The sequence below is a fragment of the Oryctolagus cuniculus genome, chromosome 20, assembly GCF_051225735.1.
Source record: "Oryctolagus cuniculus isolate XC-2025 breed Fujian yellow rabbit chromosome 20, ASM5122573v1, whole genome shotgun sequence".
NCBI lineage: Eukaryota > Metazoa > Chordata > Mammalia > Lagomorpha > Leporidae > Oryctolagus > Oryctolagus cuniculus.
Genome location: NC_142886.1, coordinates 11,993,075 through 12,013,123, shown reverse-complemented (window position 1 = coordinate 12,013,123; position 20,049 = coordinate 11,993,075). Strand labels below are relative to the sequence as shown.

At 41.0% G+C, this 20,049-nt stretch overlaps 1 protein-coding gene across 9 annotated transcripts in view; it reads right to left on the bottom strand.

Moving 5' to 3' along the window:
- KCNH5 (potassium voltage-gated channel subfamily H member 5) overlaps positions 1-20,049 on the bottom strand; it is a 439,958-nt gene that overhangs the window by 126,642 nt on the left and 293,267 nt on the right. For all 9 annotated transcript variants that reach the window (XM_017349345.4, XM_089322688.1, XM_089322685.1 and 6 more), the window contains one exon: positions 13,100-13,352. In XM_017349345.4, coding sequence (XP_017204834.2) covers positions 13,100-13,352 — 253 coding nt within the window. The remainder of the gene's footprint in view (positions 1-13,099; positions 13,353-20,049) is intronic.

The window sequence follows — 20,049 nt, the reverse complement described above, 5'->3', positions numbered from 1 at the left end:
ACTCTTTATCTGACTTTTTATGTCACCTAATAGTCATTCAACTCCCAACAAACTGTAACGCAACTTTCGCAAAAGCAGTCATCCTACAAGTCCATTAATAAACAGCCACAGCACAGCCGGCTAATGCCCTCCTTCAAGGGGTATTACCAAGCATCTGCAGAAATCACAGGTTGAGGAGATGCGGGACCAGGTGTGGAATTTCCAAGGGAAAAACGCCCTTTTCTTCACGGCCAGGATTTTGCACACGTTCAGGGCTACAAACTGCTGTTCACCTTTGTGACTACAGAGCACTTGATGCTGGTTTTCAGGTCAGCACCTGCTGGCTGTAAGCAGTCGAAGCTAGAAACATTTCGGAGTTTGAGAGAACTAACTCCTGCCTCCTACCACCACCACACCCAGAGCCCTAAAATTAGCAGAAAAGCTCACACTCAACATCAAAGTTGTTGTTTGGTCTATTTATATTTTCTCAGTTCTATGCATCGAATCTTATGAAGCAGTTCACTGAAAGCCACAGGATACAGGATTGTAAAAGTTAATGTGTTAAAGATTCATACAGTGGGAAACTGGAAAACTTAAAAAGAAAACAGAGACAGAGTTACAGCAACATGAAAGCAGCAGTACAGGCCACGGCATGCTTACTGATATGCTTCTCCAAGGTGCTGCTTTTGTGAACAGACTTTGTTTTTTCTTATTTATTTATTTTGAATATCAGAGTTACAAAGAGAGAGGGAGAGATAATGATCTACCATCATCTGGTTCACTCCCCCAGATGGCCCTAAAGGCTAGGGCTGGGCCAATCTAAAGCCAAGAGCTAGGAGCCAGGAGCCAGGAGCTTCATGTGGGTCTCCCTCATGGGCGGCAGGGGCCCAAGCACTTGGGCATCTTCCACGGCTTTCCCAGGCCATTAGCAGGGAGCTGGATTGGAAATGGAAAAGCCAGGACACCTATATGGGATGTCGGCATTGCAGGCTGCAGCATAATCTGCTATGCCACAAAGCCAGCCCCCAAACTTTTTTTTTTTAAATGTGAGATACATTATTTGATGAGTTAATAGCATGGATAAAGTAAATGCATAAAACTATCCCAATTATTCATTAGTGGACATACCTAACTATATCCAATAGACCCCTAAAAATGTCATTTGAATTGTCCTAAGGTAGCCTCCTGTGAGTGTAGGGTGTGATATCGGCTATATTTGATAATTCTTCCATACAATGGACTTAATGCAGATACTCACTTCTTTCAAAAAATTGAATTCTACTGTGTATATTTGAAGTTTGAAACATGATGTTACAGGATATATTTGGATAAGAAAATGGTTCCCATAGTGAAGCAAATTAATACACTTAACAATTCACATCTTTATTTTTCAATGTGTGACAGGAGCAGCTAAAACCCACTCATTAACAAAAACCACACATAAAACACGGTTTTGCTACCATCCACATGTTGTGCCTCAGATCCACAGACTTGTCCATCGTACGTGTCTGCTGGATTCTACCTGTTGACCCACAACTCACCGTGTCCTCCCTCCCCCACTGCACCTCTACCCCGCCTCTGCATATTTCACCTCTCTTTCTTCAAGATTCCATATATAAGCATACATGCAACTATGTAACATTTTTGTGTGTGTCTGGCTTATTTCACCTAGCACAATACCCTCCAGGTCAATTTGTGTTGTGAAAAAACCCATTATCTCTTTCCTGAGGGCTGAATGATATTCTAGTCTATATGTGCAATGCATTCTCTTTATGCATTCACACACTGCACAGCCAGTTTTCATATCTTAATTACTGCTACTAATGCATTAAACATACATTAAGGTACATGTATTAGGTACATATATAATAAAAATTATGATAACTGTGACAATCAAAATAAAAATTGTATCTGGATCATAAAAGTTGACAGTATTTGCCTGTCCCCAGAGTTACCAGTTGAAAACAGTCTTGGGTCAATGCTGTGGTGCAGCAAGTTTGGCCTACAGCATGGGCATCCCATATGGGCACCAGTTCAGGTCCTGGCTGCTCTGATTCCGATCCAGCTCCCTGCTAGGATGCCTGGGAAATCAGTGGAGGATGGCCCAGATGCTTGGGCTCCTGCACTCACATGAGAGACCCAGATGAAGCTCCTACCACCTGGCTTTGGCCTGGTCCAGCAATGGCTGTTGCATTCATTTGGAGGAACAAACCAGCAGATGGAAGAAATCTCCCTGCCCCCTCCTCGTGGCCCTGCCTTTCAAGTGGATGAATAAATATTTTTAAAAAGTCTATTATAACCTCAAAAAGTTGCAAAACACAAAAATTATAGCACATACACAAGGAGATTGAGAAAGGAATCCAAGCTCAGCAGTGCAGAAAATCACCAAATCACAAAGGTCAACGAGGAAAGAGCAAGAAAGGAACAAAACAGCTACAGAACACCCAGAAAACAATCCATAAACTGGCAGGTGTAAGTCCTTCTCTATCAACAATAACCTTGACTATAAATGAATTAAAATCTCCAATCAAAAGACAGAGAGTGGCTGAATGGTTTTTAAGAAAAATCAAGATCCGACAGCACACTGCTTACAAGAGATCTAGTTTAACTTTAAGGAGACACATGGACTGAAAGTGAAAGGATGGAATAAGATATTCCAGGAACTACAACCCAAAGAGAGGAGGAGTGGCTATGTTTATATCAGGCAGAATTTACTTCAAGTTAGAAAGACACAGAGACAAGTTTCTCTCTCTGCTTCTCCCCCCTCTCTCTCTGTCACTGTGCCTGCCAAATAAATAAATATTTAAAGAAAAAGAAATAAACACTCTTCCTGATGTTTTAAAAAAGATAGAGAATACGACAATTGTAAATACATATGTGCAGCCAGTATTGGGCCACCTGAACACATAAAAAACATCAATGGACATGAAAGACAACAAGAGCAATAAAATTAGAGTATGGGACTGCAAAACACCACTTTTAACACTGGATGGAACAGGAAGACAGGAAATTAATCCAGAAATATTGTTCTTAAGGCTGGTGCCGCGCTGTGGCCCGGGAGGCAGTGGAGGATGGCCCAAGTGCTTGGGCTCTGCACCCGCATGGGAGACCAAGAGAAGCACCTGGCTCCTGGCTTCGGATCGGTGCAGTACACCGGCCGTAGCAGCCATTTGGGGGGTGAACCAATGGAAGGAAGACCTTTCTCTCTGTCTCTCTCACTAACTCTGCCTGTCAGAAAAAAAAAAAAAAAGAAATATTGTCCTTTAATCACATTCACTTTACTGATTTGTTAGCCCCTCACTATAACTGATCACTATAGGTGGCTCAGAAACTTTATTATGGAGATATATATATATATATTATGGATATATATTACATATATATCCATATTTATGTATCCATAATATATATATATGTAATGAGGAAGACTACAAGTTACTAAGTTACTTGATTTCAAATAGACTTTGACTACTACAAACAACGCATGTAATTAAGCGATATTTTTAGGGGCAGAGCAGAAGGACCAAGACAATTAGTATTGTAATAAGAAAATATATAGAGGCCAATGCTGTGGCGCAGAGGGTTAACGTCCTGGCCTGAAGCGCTGGCATCCCATATGGGCACCGGTTCGAGACCCAGCTGCTCCACTTCCTGTCCAGCTCTCTGCTATGGCCTGGAAAAGCAGTGGAGGATAGTCCAGGTCCTTGGGCCCCTGCACCCACGTGGGAGACTAGGAGGAAGCTCTTGGTTCCTGGCTCTGGATCGGCACAGCTCCAGCCGTTGCAGCCATTTGGGGAGTGAACCATTAGATGGAGGACCTCTCTCTCTCTCTGTCTGCCTCTCCTCTCACTGTTAACTCTGACTCTCAAATAAATAAATCTTTAAAAAGTAAGAAAATATATGCACATTAGAACAGTGTGCTTACAGCATTTAGAAATGATGCTTGCCAATCTTCAGTGATTGGTGTCATGCCTTTGAAAATTTAAAAGACATTTCAAATTTGGGTATACCTCCAAATTTGAAATGTCTTTTAAATTTTGAGAGAAGGAAGTAATAATTATCTAAAGGAAACCAACTAATTTAGTTGATAGATTTTTCTTTGCACACACAAAGAATGAGCCAAATATCTCTTACTAAATAGAAGTAAAAATAGAGTATATTGATATTTGTAAGAGGGGATGGTAGTTGCCTTTAAGAAGATGCAAGAAATAATAACAATCAGAATGATAATCCCAAGTTTGACACTATTAGTGTTAAGAACAAATTTATTTTAAAGCATGTCCCCAAAATAACAAAGTTAGTAGTGTGTTATTCAAAAAGAAATATACAGAAAAGACTAAGTTGAAAATTAGTTACATCTTAAAATTCTTGTTCTATTTTTCTAAGGAAGAATTTGAGTTGAAGTCCACAATAATGTGCATGTTATAACTAAATCTTCTAAGCTTTGCACTTGTCAAGTGTGAAAACTAATGGTATCTTGTTCACCTCATCCATATCATGCATTTGGTGTCCTATCCTGAACTGTAACCTGTGTTGCAGCAATCCTACTGTTGGGCATATGCCCCAAAGAATCAAAATCAGAATCCTGATGAGACCCCTGCATCAAGGTAGTATTATTAAACATAACTAGATATGGAAACAACACACAGGTGCCATGAGCAGATGAATGGATGAAGAAATGTGGTAAATACTTATGGAACCCTATTTAGCCTTTTTTTTTTAAGAAAGGAAATCCTCCTGTTTGCAACCACACAGAGAAACCTGGCCGGCAATAGCCAGTCATTGAGGAAGAAGCAGTGCACAATTACACTTGCACAAAGTATCTACAATCACCGAACCCACAGAAGCAGAGAACACACTAGCGGTAGCCATGGGGTAAGAGGATTGGGGAGTTGTTTAAGGGGGGTACAATTTCATTTATGTGAGACAAGTAAGTTCTGAGTATATGTTGTACACAGATCCCACCCTTAACAACAGAATGTTGTGAAGTGCGACATTTACGAGGGCAGATGTCATGTTGAATATTCATGTCATGCACACACAAATCACACAAGAAAACACTGAGTAGCATTGGAGATGTCCATTATATTGATCATGATGATGGTACTGTGGGTGTTTGCAAATGTCCAAATTCATCACACTGCACACATTAAACATGTGCAGGTCTTTGTAGAGCAATTCTATCTCAATAAAACTTTAAAAATGAAGCAAAAACATTTACTTTGTGCAGTGGGTGAACAGAGAGATGCAGGCAACAGAAATCTGGCTCTCGGGAAGTCTTCAAGTTTATGAGTAAGAGAGAAATGCAAAAAAGTAATTACAAAACAGCAAAAATAAAAGGGAACATTTACAGGACCAGAACTGGCAAAGCTCACAAGAGCAAAACATTTTAAAATTAAGAAGATGTAGGAAAGATTTTGCAAAGCAAGCACTTGTTTGAGATTAACTGTAGCTGAGCCTTCCAGGGGAAGGACAGGATTTAAGGCTGAGAGAAAATGGCCAGTCCAGGGAATGACGAGTAGCATTAGCCTAAAAGGAAACCTACATACCTACAGGGCCACGCATAGAGAAAGCCGAGGAGAACCAAGAGGAAGAAACTTAAATGCTGGTTAACAGTCCACTTAACCCTGTTTCACAGAGGGAGCCACAGAAGTCATGACCTGCCCAGTGCCTTTGTAACGGAACTAATGCTAGTGCGAAGAGCGACAGAGAAAGTGTTGTCAGCAGAGTATTTAGCACCACTTTTAAGCAACCCGGTATCCCACAGAATACTCACATATGGCTCAGCTCACCTACCACTCTATCACGAGTGACGACAGTGACAGCAAAAGCAAACAGAACACAGATAACGATGCTAGAAAACAGAAGCTCTGGGATTTCTCTATGGACCTGGTTATAACAAAATAAGTAGCGTATTTAACACAGTCTAGGAGAGAAATGTGACCCAAGAATTTCCTGTCCTGCAAAACTGATTTTCAAGTATAAATGGCGCAAGCTATGTCACCAACAGAATAAAACTCAAGGAATACTGCTCCAGTGGCTCCTTCCTTAGGGATTTATTCATGGATATGTTGTAGGCAACCAAAACACCTAAAGAGACAGTGACACAGAGACTAGTGGTGCCACTAAATATACAGTAACTTAAGAAACACGACTAAATAAGTGTTAAAAAGGAGAGAGTATACTGTGAAATAATGATGTGCTCTGACAATCCACATATAGTACAACATTAAAAATAATGGTGGGTAGGACAGAATGGGATAAGCATATGCAAAACTCTTTTCATGGTAGTGTTAGTAATCTTATTGATGTTGGCAGTGGTACTGTTATTTTGAGGTTATTATATTGTAATGTGGCTCTCTGTCAGATGTATGTTTATGTCTATTTTTATCTCAATTCCATGGTGTTTTAGTTACATTATCTTAACAGGACACTTTTAAATCAGCTATTTTGATGCCTCCAACCTTATTTTCCTCAGGATTGCTTAGGCTATCTTTTGTGGTTTCATATGAATTTTTGGGATTGTTTTTTCTAATCTTGTGAAGAATGCCATTGGTATTTGACAGGGATCACATTGAATATAGATTGCTTTAGACAGTATGGACATGTTAATGGTATTAATTCTTCCAATCCATGAACCAGGAGCACCATTCCCATTGTTTTGTGTCCTTGATACTTTCTTCAGTGTTTTGCAATTCTCATTGCCGATATCTTTCACTTCTTTTATTAAATTTATTCCTAAATAAATAAATGAACAAGACATCTCAAGAGCTAATAATGCAAGGGGAAGATAAATAGATAAAAGATAAAAATTGGAGCTACCAAGAGCCTACAAATATTTGCACAACAGAAGCTCAGAATTGAAGCATCTAACCCAGGCCAGGGCAATAAGGGAAACAACGAAAGAGAGGAAGCAAAGGACTCTCACCTAAAAAACAGAAAACATTCTAAACAAGGTTGCAGCAGATACAGCAACATGTCTGTTAGAGAGAACCTGGTAGGATGAGAGAAGCTTCTTGCAATGCAATATGGAGAGAACGGGGTAGGAAGAGGGAACGGCACAAGTCAGGGTGGAAGGGAGGGAAGAGACCAGGATCTAAATGGCCGCATGGACAATGCTAGGAATTACATTTCATCCTTAAAGCGCCAGGAAGCCTTGGTATGAATCCTAACAAGGAAACGGACATGCTAACTTATATCTCTGGATGGTAACTGTGCTGGCAGCAGTACACAGAAGTGGAAACTAAAACTGATGACAGATTATAGACAAGTGGGTCTTTTAGATGGAAGTCATGACTCAGGACCGGACAAGAATCTCATTTTTTTCTAAACCACAATGCGTTTATTTTATTTATTTGAAAGGCACAAAGACAGAGAGAGGGAGAGAGAGAGAGAGAGAGAGAGAAAGCCCATTCACTGCTTCAATCCCCAAGTGTCCCCAGGATGCAGTGAAGGGCCAGGCCAACGCCACGAACTCTGCCAGAGTTTCCCACATGTGTGCCATGCACCACAGCACTTGAGCCATCACCTACTGCCTCCCAGGGCGCACATTAGCAGGAAGGTGGAATCAGAAGCCAAGATAGGACTCGACCCAGGCATCCTGACATGAGGCACAGGTGCCCTAAGCAGTGGCTTAAACACTGCACGGACTTCTGCCCACCCTTTCCACCCACCCTAACCCCCCTCCTCATCACCTTTCCCTGGCCTCAGGAACAAGGTTTTAAGAGCAGTGGCTTTGGCAAGGGACATTAAAGGGACAATCAAGGGACACCAAGGAGATGGAACAAGTAAGACTTAGTTCTGAAATGTGTTCAGGAGGGGCATGAGGCTGAATTTAAACTACAGGACTGTAGAAACTTAAATTTCTCTGAAAAAGCTGCAGGCTGAGGAACCCTGAAAGTTTCTGAATGATGTCATACTCACAGCTCAGAAAGTTCAAAATCAGATGAGCATGCATTTTTTTTTGAAAAAGAAAAACTGGTTTCCGTTTTATAAAAATATTTGAATTAACTAAGTTCATCATTATAAAATGTAGACCAAACCTAAATATTTCACGGTTCAGTGCCTGAAACACAGTGATGTGGATGCAAAAGAGAATAATTTTCTGGAACTCAGGAAAAGCCCTTTTAAGGATGTAAAGTGTGAAGCATTTGACTTCTAATAACAAGTACAGAGGAAGAAATCTTAACCACAGCGTAGAAGTCACATTTTCACAGATTCTCAAAATAGTCAAATATTATTCATTTAGAGCTCAGATTTTTTTCTATTTGTAATAAAAAATAGGTTCTGAATTTTGAGAATTATAAATAAAAAGTTTACTAATGCACAGATGTCTACAAAAGATGTAGCTTTAAATAACAGAGTCTAATCAAAATGGAATCTTAAACCACGTCAAAAAATTATGTTTTTAAGTTCATTTAATTTCTGTGTATCCTTTATCACTTATGCTTCCTCCTTCCGGTGCCATAGTAAAATTTAATTCCCTGATCTAAACTCTACATGAATAAGTAGAGTTCTTTTCGGAATTTGAAACTACAATCAAAAGACTTTGGACAGAAGTCGCAGAGCTTAATAATTCTAATCTTATGATTCTAACAATCAACAAACACTCAAAAAACATAAAATCTGAATGCAACAAAACCAACGTCTTAAGGACAAGGTCTATAACAGCATTTTTATATCCTTTGACAGGTACAATATTCTTGTCAAGGCAGTGGAGAGGTAATCTGGCTATTTCAACCACACCAAGGACCCCATTCACATTAAGTAATTATAGGGTAGGAACTAAAAAGTAAAAAGACATTAAAGAATATAAAATAACATGTATGCATCACGGGCCTAATTTGGAATTCATTGTATTTCATAAAAAGTAGGAAAGTCAAGAAAGAGGTGGAGGTGTAAGAACTGAAGAAGACACGACCCGCAATTAGACTCACCTGCCCTATCCAGAGAAACACCGTGAAGCCACTCTCCAGTGTTAGACAGGAGGCATTTGTTGGCTACATAGTTTATCCTTCCATAATTAGCTGCGACGAACTAACTCACTAAGCTCCTCAGAACTTTTCACAAACTTCAGAATTAGGTACCTATCTAGAGACTGTTTAGAGTCAAGGAGCCAAAACAACGACACTGCACCTAGTTTTAGATTCAGAGATTTTGATTAATTTTAAAATGCCCTCCCTTCTCTACCTTTCGACGGACAAATTAATCAGCATGAGATACCAAGTTCTATTTATTTTTCCTGTCACACAAGCATAGGCAAGCTCACATATTTCTGAGTTGTCCTCAGATGTGACCGACCTAGGGATCTTATTTATTTATTTATTTATTTATTTTGACCCTTACAAGAATACAGGCGGGGCCAGTGCTGTGGCGCAGCAGGTGAAAGCCCCGATCTGCAGCACCAGCATCCCATACGGGTGCCAGTTCAAGTCACGGCTGCTCTACTTCTGATCCGGCTCCTTGTTGATGTGCCTGGGAAAGCAGCAGAGGATGGCCCAGGTCCTTGGGCCCCTGCACCCACGTGGGAGACCTGGAAAAATCTCTTGGCTCCTGGCTTCAGATCAGCTCAGCTCCAGTAACTGCAGCCATTTGGGGAGTGAACCAGTGGATGGAAGACCTCTCTCTCTGTGTCTCTACCTCTTTGTGTAACTCTGTCTTTTAAATAAATAAAATAAATCTTTAAAGAAAAAGCATACAGATAAAAACTATGGAATACATTGAAGAGGACACATTGCAACACCACAAGCTCCTGCTGACAATGAAGATATAACAGTTATGATATCTGTGCACCAAAGACACACAGCAAAAATTATAAAGCATAAACCACAGGAAAAGGAAGGAGACATAAATAAAATGCATTAATAAGATACTTTAAATGGCACTGTCAGGACAGGACAAATCAAGAAAACAAAATGGTCGAGAAAGGTACAGAAGACCTAGCCAACTTACTCTATGGGGTAGAATCTAAGTTTTAAAAATGCACACAGGGGACCGGCGCTGTGGCTCACTTGGTTAATCCTCTGCCTGCAGTGCTGGCATCATATATGGGCGCCAGGTTCTAGTCCCGATTGCCCTCTTCCAGGACAGCTCTCTGCCGTGGCCCGGGAGTGCAGTGGAGGATGGCCCAAGTGCTTGGGCCTCTGTACCCACATGAGAGACCAGGAGGAAGCACCTGGCTCCTGCCTTCGGATTGGCGCAGCGCCGGCTGTGGTGGCCATTTGAGGGGTGAGCCAATGGAGGGAAGACCTTACTCTCTCTCTCTCTCACTAACTCTGCCTGTCAAATAAATAAATAAATGCACAAACACATACATACACATGCATCACCCTTTGCATCCTGGTCATTTCTGCAACTTTTCATACAGTTGCAATTATTTGAACATTAAGTTACCAAAAACTAGAACATGAGGAAGAAAACAGGAAACAAGAAAGACATGGACAACCACCCAAACAACAGAAGTGACACTGGTAAGTTAGTGTTTTCCTCCTTTTTAAAAACATTTGAACTATCTCGACTATCTGAAAACATCTGAATTTGCTTGAGTTTTTGTTGAATGAGTTTTTAGACGCCTGGAGGGGGAAAAAGAAAGGAAGAAAGGCTGCCAGAGAGTTGTTCATATCATTTGCCCCATTGAACCAAGATATGAAGTCTCTGAGTCCAAAGATTTTTGAGATGAAGAACCGAGAGTACACACTCCCAGAGATAAAATGTGACAGAGAGACGATGAGAGCGGCCCCACACTCAGGAGCCTTGCGTTCATTTTTACTGTGTCACTGGACAAAAGCAGCTACCATTTTATTTTAAAATGAAAGGAAATTGCATTTTGTCTGTGTCGCTGAGCAAATGATCTCATTTGCGCTGACCCAGCCCAGAGGCACTGTACTCCAGGCTTTCTCCAACCTTCTCTGCAAAGGGAGTTACCAAGGGGAAGCTGCAATGAAGAAAATGGGGCAAAGCATACGGCAAGGAGCCCACAGCTCATCTCAGCAACGCGCACGTTCATGTAGTATCTCTGACGCCTGTTCTCCCCCCCCCACCAACCCCCCGTTGGCAGACACATTCAGGAAAAGAAAACGCATCTGCTTGTAATTCATGTTTCATTCTCTTCTTCTTCTTTTTTTTTTTTTTTTTTTTTTTTTTTTTGACAGGCAGAGTCTACAGTGAGAGAGAGACAGAGAGAAAGGTCTTCCTTTCCTGTTGGTTCACCCTCCAATGGCTGCTGCGGCAGCACAGTGCGCCAATCCGATGGCAGGAGCCAGGTACTTCTCCTGGTCTCCCATGGGGTGCAGGGCCCAAGCACTTGGGCCATCCTCCACTGCACTCCCTGGCCACAGCAGAGAGCTGGCCTGGAAGAGGGGCAACTGGGACAGAATCCGGCACCCCAACTGGGACTAGAACCCGGTGTGCCAGCGCCGCAAGGCAGAGGATTAGCCTATTGAGCCGCGGCGCCGGCCTCATTCTCTTCTTTAAGCAACTAAGAATGCTTGTGGTATAGACTGCTCTGGTAAAATGTGTATTTTTATGAAGGATTAACTCTCTTATACTATAGTAAATAAAGCAGAACAAGCACTAACTAGCACTAGCCACACCCAGCGTTGTATTTTTCTTGCAAAAAAAAAAAAATAGAAATAGAAATTTGGGGCTGGAGTTTTGACATAGTGGGTAAAGCTGCTGTTTGAGATGCCAGCATCCTATATGAACGCTGGCTCATGTCCTGGCTGCTCTACCTCCAAGCTAGTTCCTTGCTAATGCTCCTGAGAAAGCAACGGAAGATGGCCCAAGAGCTTGGGTCCCTGCACCCACACAGGAGACACAGATGAAGCTCCTCACTCTGGGCTTTGGCTTCACCCAGCCCTAGCCATTGTGGCCATTAGAGAGTGAACCAGTGGATGGAAGATCTCTTTCTCTTTCCGTGTGTGTGTGTGTCTAATTTTGACTTTCAAATATATAAATAAATCTTTAAAAAACAGAATTTATAACAGCAATATTATTTATAAGAGTTAAATAAAGGCTTATAAACCGTGATGTTTTGTCAATAGCAACCCTGAACCATTTTCTATAACTCACAATTTTTAGAGAACCTGTTTTCCTGTGAAGGGTCATTTCTTCTGGATTCTCAATTCTGTCTTTTCCAAGTAATTGTGCTTTTTGAAATCAGTTTTTCATTTTTCTGTTGGATTTTGCTTTTGCAGTTTCAAAAATCCATCAGTCACTCTTTTACTTAAAAGAGTAAGTGGCATTCAAGCCATGGTAGGTTGACCTCGGTGGCTAAAAATCCAATAGTTTAAAAATTGAGCTCATTTTTCATGAGACACAAGCCATGAAAAATGTGATCAAAATGGAGAAGACATCCTGCAATTCTAACTTATTTTACCCAAGAAAAAAATAATGGATGGTTCTCTTCTGACTTCATTATTTCTTCCTTTTCTTTCTACATGGAATTTAAGAACCTGCTGCAGAAATCTGAGCAGAAAATGATCTTAAGGGTCATTAAGCAATTTGTGTAATTTTTAGCATGATATTCATATATCTTAAACGACCCACAAATACACATTTTTAGAGAATCATCATTACATGCATTGTCACTGCCTTGTCCTTATTCTGAGTACAACTACCTCCCGGGTCTCTGAATTTTAGGATGGACTTACCATGAGCCAAATAATTCCCTGATGTACGAATATGGATGAACAGAATCAACTTTGTCAGCCTCAGTTGCATTTACTTGTGTTATGATCACAGTCATATAATGGGGAAGACTCAGTGGCTCTTATTGCTCCTAATAAGCTCATTACTTAGGTCCACAGTGATGAGAAAAAGACACACTGTAGTCAGGCATTTGTGCTCAGACCCTAACTCACTCACTCACTACCCAGGCAGGTCACTTAGCTCTTCTGGGCTTCCGAGAGGGCCTCTCTCCAAAGGGAAGGGTGGATTAAACAGGCTCCTCTGCCCCCTGGAGCTAACACCATAGGTTATTCCCCTGACAGTCATCCCGCACGCTGTTTTCCTACATCATCCCATTCGTGACCCTACTGCCAAAGCCATCGGAACAGACTTCTGTTCCAAAAGCTGAGAAGCAACATCCCTTTCGCTACTACATGAGGAAAGTTCACAGTACCTAAAATAGCCACCACCTCGTCATCCTGGATGACTTCCAAGGATCCCGACACGACGAAGCACAGGGCGTCCACGCTTTCCCCGGCGTGGTAAATGAGATCGCCGGGAGCGCAGTGGATGGTCTGGAACTCCACCGCCAGGGCGCGCAGACACCCGTCGCTGGCCAGTCGGAATGCAGGGTGCTCATTGAAGACCTTCCTGTTCAGGTGGACACAGATATCCGCTCTCATGTCCTTGGGGCAGATGGAGAGGACCTGAAGAAAAGCGAGAGGTAGGTAAGCAAGAGGGAGAGATTTCACTTAAAAAAGAAAAAAGAAAAGAGAGCTCGTCCATCGTCCGACAAATATTTATTGATGGGGACTATGTCTGCTGCACCCCGTGGAGGAGCTGGGCAGGCAATGTTGACAAGACCCAGCTCTGCTCTGGGAGCGAGAATCCCCTGAGATGTGCTGACTTGCACCATTAGGACACAACACCATGGCAACTGCTTTCAGAAGAAGGGGCTCCCCACCAGCGGTAGGGGTCAAGAAGGGTATCAGGAGAAAGTCTTATGTCATTTCATCAAAGAGCTAAGGAAAACAGGGCAACAGCCTTCACTCAACTCTTGCCGATTTTTTCATAACTGAATCCAAATTCAGAACTGTGGTGTTTAGGCCACATTGGGAGTGGAGTCATATCAGCCAGGTGTCAGAAAGCAAAATCAACAGAAGCCCTCTGGGACAGCTTGACATGTTAGCTGGTTGATATAACTCCATTCCAGAGGTGTTTTAGTTACGCTGAACGATTTTCCTCCTACAAACACATTCATTCCTGGCAAAGGTCCAGGAAAGGGTGTGCTGCACCCAGGTATGTCAGCATTAGTTTGCAGGAGTCCTTGCTGAGCCATCTTTGGCTCCTCCAGATTTCTTTCTTTTTTAATATTTATTTATTTACTTGGAAGTCAGAGTTAACACAGAGAGAGAAGGAGAAGCAGAGAGAGAGAGAGAGAGAGAGAGAATCTTCCATCTGCTGGTTCACTCCCCAAGTGGCCGCAATGGCTGGAGCTGGGCCAACCCAAAGCCAGGCATCAGGAGCCTCGTCTAGGTCTCCTATTCAGGTGCAGAGGCCCAAGGACTTGGGCCATCCTCCACTGCTTTCCCAGGCTATAGCAGAGAGCTGGATTGGAAGTGGAGCAGCTGGGACTCAAACTGCACCCATATGGGGTGCCGGCACTGCAGGCGGCGTCTTTACCCGCTACGCCACAGTGCTGTCCCGGCTCCTCCAGATCTCTAAGGGCGGTAGCAGAATGCAAGCTCTGGACATCCTTGACAACAGTGAGCACCAGTAGAATCGTGGTTACAGGGAAAGGAGCAGAGAGCTTTTCTTGGCTGTGGCTCCCAACGGGGCAGCTAAAGACCCAAATGAAAATGGACATGACAGTCACATTTAATCAGAACACCATGGAGCCAGGTGGATTACAGACGTCTGCATCATCCACATTAAAGAAGTACGTGCCCGGCCGGCGCCGCAGCTCACTAGGCTAATCCTCCGCCTGTGGCGCCGGCACACTGGGTTCTAGTCCCGGTTGGGGTGCCGGATTCTGTCCCGGTTGCTCCTCTTCCAGGCCAGCTCTCTGCTGTGGCCAGGGAGTGCAGTGGAGGATGGCCCAGGTGCTTGGGCCCTGCACCCCATGGGAGACCAGGAGAAGCACCTGGCTCCTGCCATCGGATCAGTGCGGTGCGCCAGCTGTGGCAGCCATTGGAGGGTGAACCAACGGCAAAGGAAGACCTTTCTCTCTGTCTCTCTCTCACTGTCCACTCTGCCTGTCAAAAAAAAAAAAAAAAAAAAAAAAAGAAGAAGAAGAAGAAGAAGTACGTGCCCACTCATTTAGAATCCTCCAGCTCCCTTGGTGAACGACTCCCTCTCATCAGAAATGTTCTTCTCCGATAGGACTTAGATCCCTCGAAGCTGACTAAGTTGATTTTCCCTCACATAATGTTTAGCATAAAACACTTTCCTTTCCTGTGCTTAATTGCACTTTAACCTCTAAAAAATTACCTGAGGCTTGAAATATTCCCTTGACTGCTTCTTTCATTTTTGGACCCACTGTCAATGGCACACTGGTTGCCTCACTATGGGTAAGACGGTCTCACTTAAATTTAAAAACCATTAATTAAGTTATAACTTCAGTATCCCTTCTCTAAAGGTTTCCTAACATTGTACACAGTATTTCATATCACTTAATTACGTCCGTGGGTTTTTATTTTCATACCCCTCAAATTCCTGGAGGCAGCAGCTGCCAACTCACTTACCTTTCTGAAACAAATTTCATCTTTGAGGAAAGGAATGCCTAATAACTCTAGAAGCAATAGGTGCTTTGGTCCACATTAGTTATTTTGCATAATAATTTAATATTCTTTAATATATTACCTTTAGTGGTTTTGTACAAAATTAGTCATCTGTGGACACTTATTGAGTTTCTGCTATGGGTTTCACTGCTATGTTAAATCCCTGGAACTAAAAAGAATAACACACTGTCTTTGCTTTAAAGGAGCCAACACAGAAGCCAAGGAAATTCACAATAAAAGGACAATTAAAAAACAATGAAAAATATGCTGTGACAGGGACGTGGCTAAGGTAATTAGGGAACACGTGCTGCCTCCGAGTCCTCAGGTGTGACGGAGGGGTAGCATAAAGATCAGCCTAAGAGGATGTGAGTCTGGATTCAGATCTATCACTTGCACCCTCCAAAACCCAGAGCAAGTTACTTAATCTCCCAGAACCGCGTCTGTGAAACGCGGACAATGATGCAGTGTCTATCGTAGGCTCAGCACAGGAATTAAATGAAAGGACATGAGTTTAGGCTGCTTCAGCCTGGCACACAGCGAGTGCTGAATAAATAGCTTTTATTTTGTCTCCTTGTTGAACATGTGTGTTCTTTTTTTTTTTTTTTTTTTTTTTTTTTGACAGGCAGAGTGGGCAGTGAGAGAGAGAGAGAGAGAGAAAGGTCTTCCTTTGCCATTGGTTCACCCTCCAATGGCCACCGCAGCCAGCGCACCGCGCTGATCCGATGGCAGGAGCACTTGGGCCATCCTCCACTGCACTCCCTGGCCACAGCAGAGAGCTGGCCTAGAAGAGGGGCAACCGGGACAGAATCCGGCGCCCCGACCGGGACTAGAACCCCGTGTGCCGGCGCCGCAAGGCAGAGGATTAACCTAGTGAGCCCTGGCGCCGGCCGAACATGTGTGTTCTTACAGAGTTTATTGTTGCATCAGCTCTCTGCAAAAGCAATTCCCGTATTGCACTTTCTACATCTGTAGTCTCACCTGGGCTGTTTGATACAGACAGAATTAAGAGAATTATATATCAATATGAATCTGTAGGTATATTAAGCAGTGGAGAATATTAATGTTTTTCTCAAGTTAAAAATGAAATTAGCTCTAGGAAAGTCAAAAATAATAAATATATATATACACATGAGGGTACTTCAAAAAGTTCATGGAAAATTGAATTAAATAATGTTCATTTTGGTAAAAAAAATTTAGAAATCCACACATACTTTCTTCCAAAAGTACATAAAAAACATGTATTATTGAAAAACACTGATTTCAACATTTTTGAACCAAAATAAAGTTATCTTTTAACTTCATTTTCCCACAAATCTTTTGAAGTATCAACCATAAGCCTTAACACTGAATAGCTTGATGAGGAAATGCACTGTCAGTTTCCAGCCATTTACAATAGAGAACTTTTATTGTTTTAGATTCATTTTGGTAATAGTCATTTTATATCCTTTAATTATTTCTTCTGGGATTCATATTGCAAATGAAATATTCCAGTGTCTGCAATATTATCTTGTAATTGGCATATGAAAGGAGGATTTATATTCCATTTCTAGTGCATCTTTCTTTGTTGGTTCACTCCACTTAGGATATTATTTATTTTGATTGATGGTATAGCCTTATGTCCAGATGCTATAAAATGGCAAACTCCCTCTCCATCCTCACATAGAGTATGTATCTGACATGGTGTGATTGTGACAGAAATACAAATACAATGCCATTCAGTCTGGAAATGAAGGCACTAATAACCATCATAAGCAAAGAAAATTTTAATTTTAAGTGACAGAATAAAACTGTCATTCAGAATAACTCTCATACCTGGCCTTTTGTCTCCATTTTAATATACTCTGCCTTGGATTTCATATCTAATCTCTTGTGTATAAATTCTCTAATGTGTGTCTCATAGTTACAATTTACTGAAATTACATTTCAGTAAAAACATTCAGGTTTAAATGACTTATGTTTATCTCCATAGCTGATTATTTATTTCATCCTCATGTCAGAATGCTAATAAAGTAAATTTTTAATTAAGATGAGCAATAAATTTTCTCTTTGGAAGAGCTATGGCAATGCATAAGGAATCATCTTTGCCAATTCTGCAAACAAACCCTGAAAACCAATGAATGCCTTGGTCTGGTAAATGAAATATTTTTCTATTACTTATGATATTCATAAAATCCAAGATTGAGAGGTAACAGATAATCCTCAGGCTCCAAAAACTGAACCTCAATGCTGCGATTAGAAAAATTTTAGTAAAACACTAAAATTTTTATTTACTTGTTTACTGTTATTTGAAAAGCAGAGAGAGTGAGAGAGATGGAGATCTCCCATCCACTAGTTCACTCTCCAAATGCCTGTAACAACTGATATTGTGCTAGATAGAAGCCCGAAACCAGGAACTCAATGTAACTATCCCACATGGGTAGCAGGGACTCAAGTACTTGAGCCATCGTCTGCTACTTCCCATGGTGCTCATTAGCAGGAAGCTGGAATTGGAAGCAGAGCTGGGACCCAAACCTAGGCATTTCCATATGGGATGCAGTGTCCCAACTTGCATCTTAACCTCTACACCAGATGTCCTTTCCTATAAAACACAAATACCAGAGTAATTCAAAAAGTTCATGGAAGTATAGAATGGAAAGTTTATTTTGGTACAAAAAACCTGAAATCCATTCATAGATGTTTCATAACATACATTTTCCATGAACTCTTTAGAGACCTCTGATATGCGTGGATTTCCAAAAAATTTTACATCAAAATAACTCCATCTTTTAATTACATTTTCCACAAATCTTTTAATACCCTCATATGATCATGTTATCTCTGCTTTCTTAGGGTAAGTGATGGCTAGCTTTCCCACCAAGTAAACCCAAAGACCAAACCAAGCATAGAAGGCTGTTTACGTGCAGCCTATAAAACAGACACAGGCAGAATTATGCTGGGACAAGCTCTGTCGTCCAGGAAGCAGGTTTCCACAGCACACGTTCATTCATTGAACTCACAGTTAAACAGCACTGGTTATGTGTGCCTAGCACTATGCAAGTTCTCCAGACCCAGGAGCAAACACTCTAAGGTTCCTGTTTCCCTGGAGTTTCTATTTTGGCACAATTTGAAAAATCTCACAGTTCTTAGTCCAATACCCATTTTACAGAGAAGGTACATATATCTCATAAATTTTAAGGGATTTTCTCAAGTTCTATCAACAAATTTCTAGCAAAGACCAAATTGCTTAAGCTCCAGTTGTTAAGCCATGCTACTAAATAAAGCTCAATGAGGAAAAAAGGATAAAATATGGTATCCTCTGGTGTTTTCTGGTTCTTGGCTTAATATTAAAAGTATAAATACTGGTTTCTAAAATTTACTTAAATTCAATTAATCAAATCTATGGTTTACTCATTAGGAAACCACTAATGTCCCATTACCAAACAAAACAGCCACTATTTCACTGAAAATTTGTCCAAATTTCGAAGCATTTTCATTTCAGTTTCAACAAGGGGATTGGATAATTGAATATGTTAGTAAACACACACGGTATTCTTTGATAAAATGTTTATATCCCATTACTGTTTCTTAAGGGAAATCCATCTTAAAAGTTCTCGTGTATGAAAAGAACTCCTAATAGACATGATCAGAAAAGATCCTCACTATAACATATTATATCCAAAATTTCAAAAGTAAAACATAAAGAAAAGATTTTAAAACATACATGAGAGGAACACCAGTTACTGTTAGAGGGCCTCCAATTAGACTAACAGCAGTTTTCTCATCAAAAACCCTACAGGCTAGGAGAGAATGGAGAAATATAATTCAAGTCCTAAAAAAATACTGTCAACCCAGAACACTGTAACCGGCAAAGTAAAACTCTCATATACAAATGAAGGTGAAATAAAGACCTTCCAAAAGAGATTGAAAAAATTTATCACCACTCATCCAACCTTACAAATGATACTTAAGGATGTGCTATACACAGAAACAGAGAAAATATTCATCATTAGGAAAGAAGCAAAGGCAGACAATTTCCTAGTGAAAGTACACAGGAAATCCAAAGACAACAATAGTAATATTTATGGAAAAATGGTAGGAACAAGTCATTAATTATCAACAATAACCTTGAATGTAAATGGCCTACAATTTAAAGACATGGATTGGATGAAAGGATTAAAAAACAAGACACATATATTTGCTGCCTACAAGAAACACACCTCACCAACAAAGATATACACACACTGAGTGAAAAGATGGAAAAAGATAGTCCATGCTCATGGAAAGCAAAAAAGAGCAGATGTAACCATCCTAATATTGGACAAAATAGACTTTTAAACAAAATCTGTTAAAAGAGACAAGGGCATTATATTATGATTAAGGGATCAATTCATTAGGAAGATGTGACTATATTAAATGTATGTGCACTCAAAGCCAAGGCACTAGGCTATTAAAAACAAATGTTAGTGGACCTAAAAGGAGAGACAGACTCCAATACAATAATAATGGGGGACTTCAACAATCCAGTTTCATCAATGGACATATCAACTATATTTAAAAAATCAATAAACAACAGAGCTAATCTATACTATGAACCAAAAGGATCTAATAGAAATCGATAGAATATTTCACCCCACAGTTGCAGAAT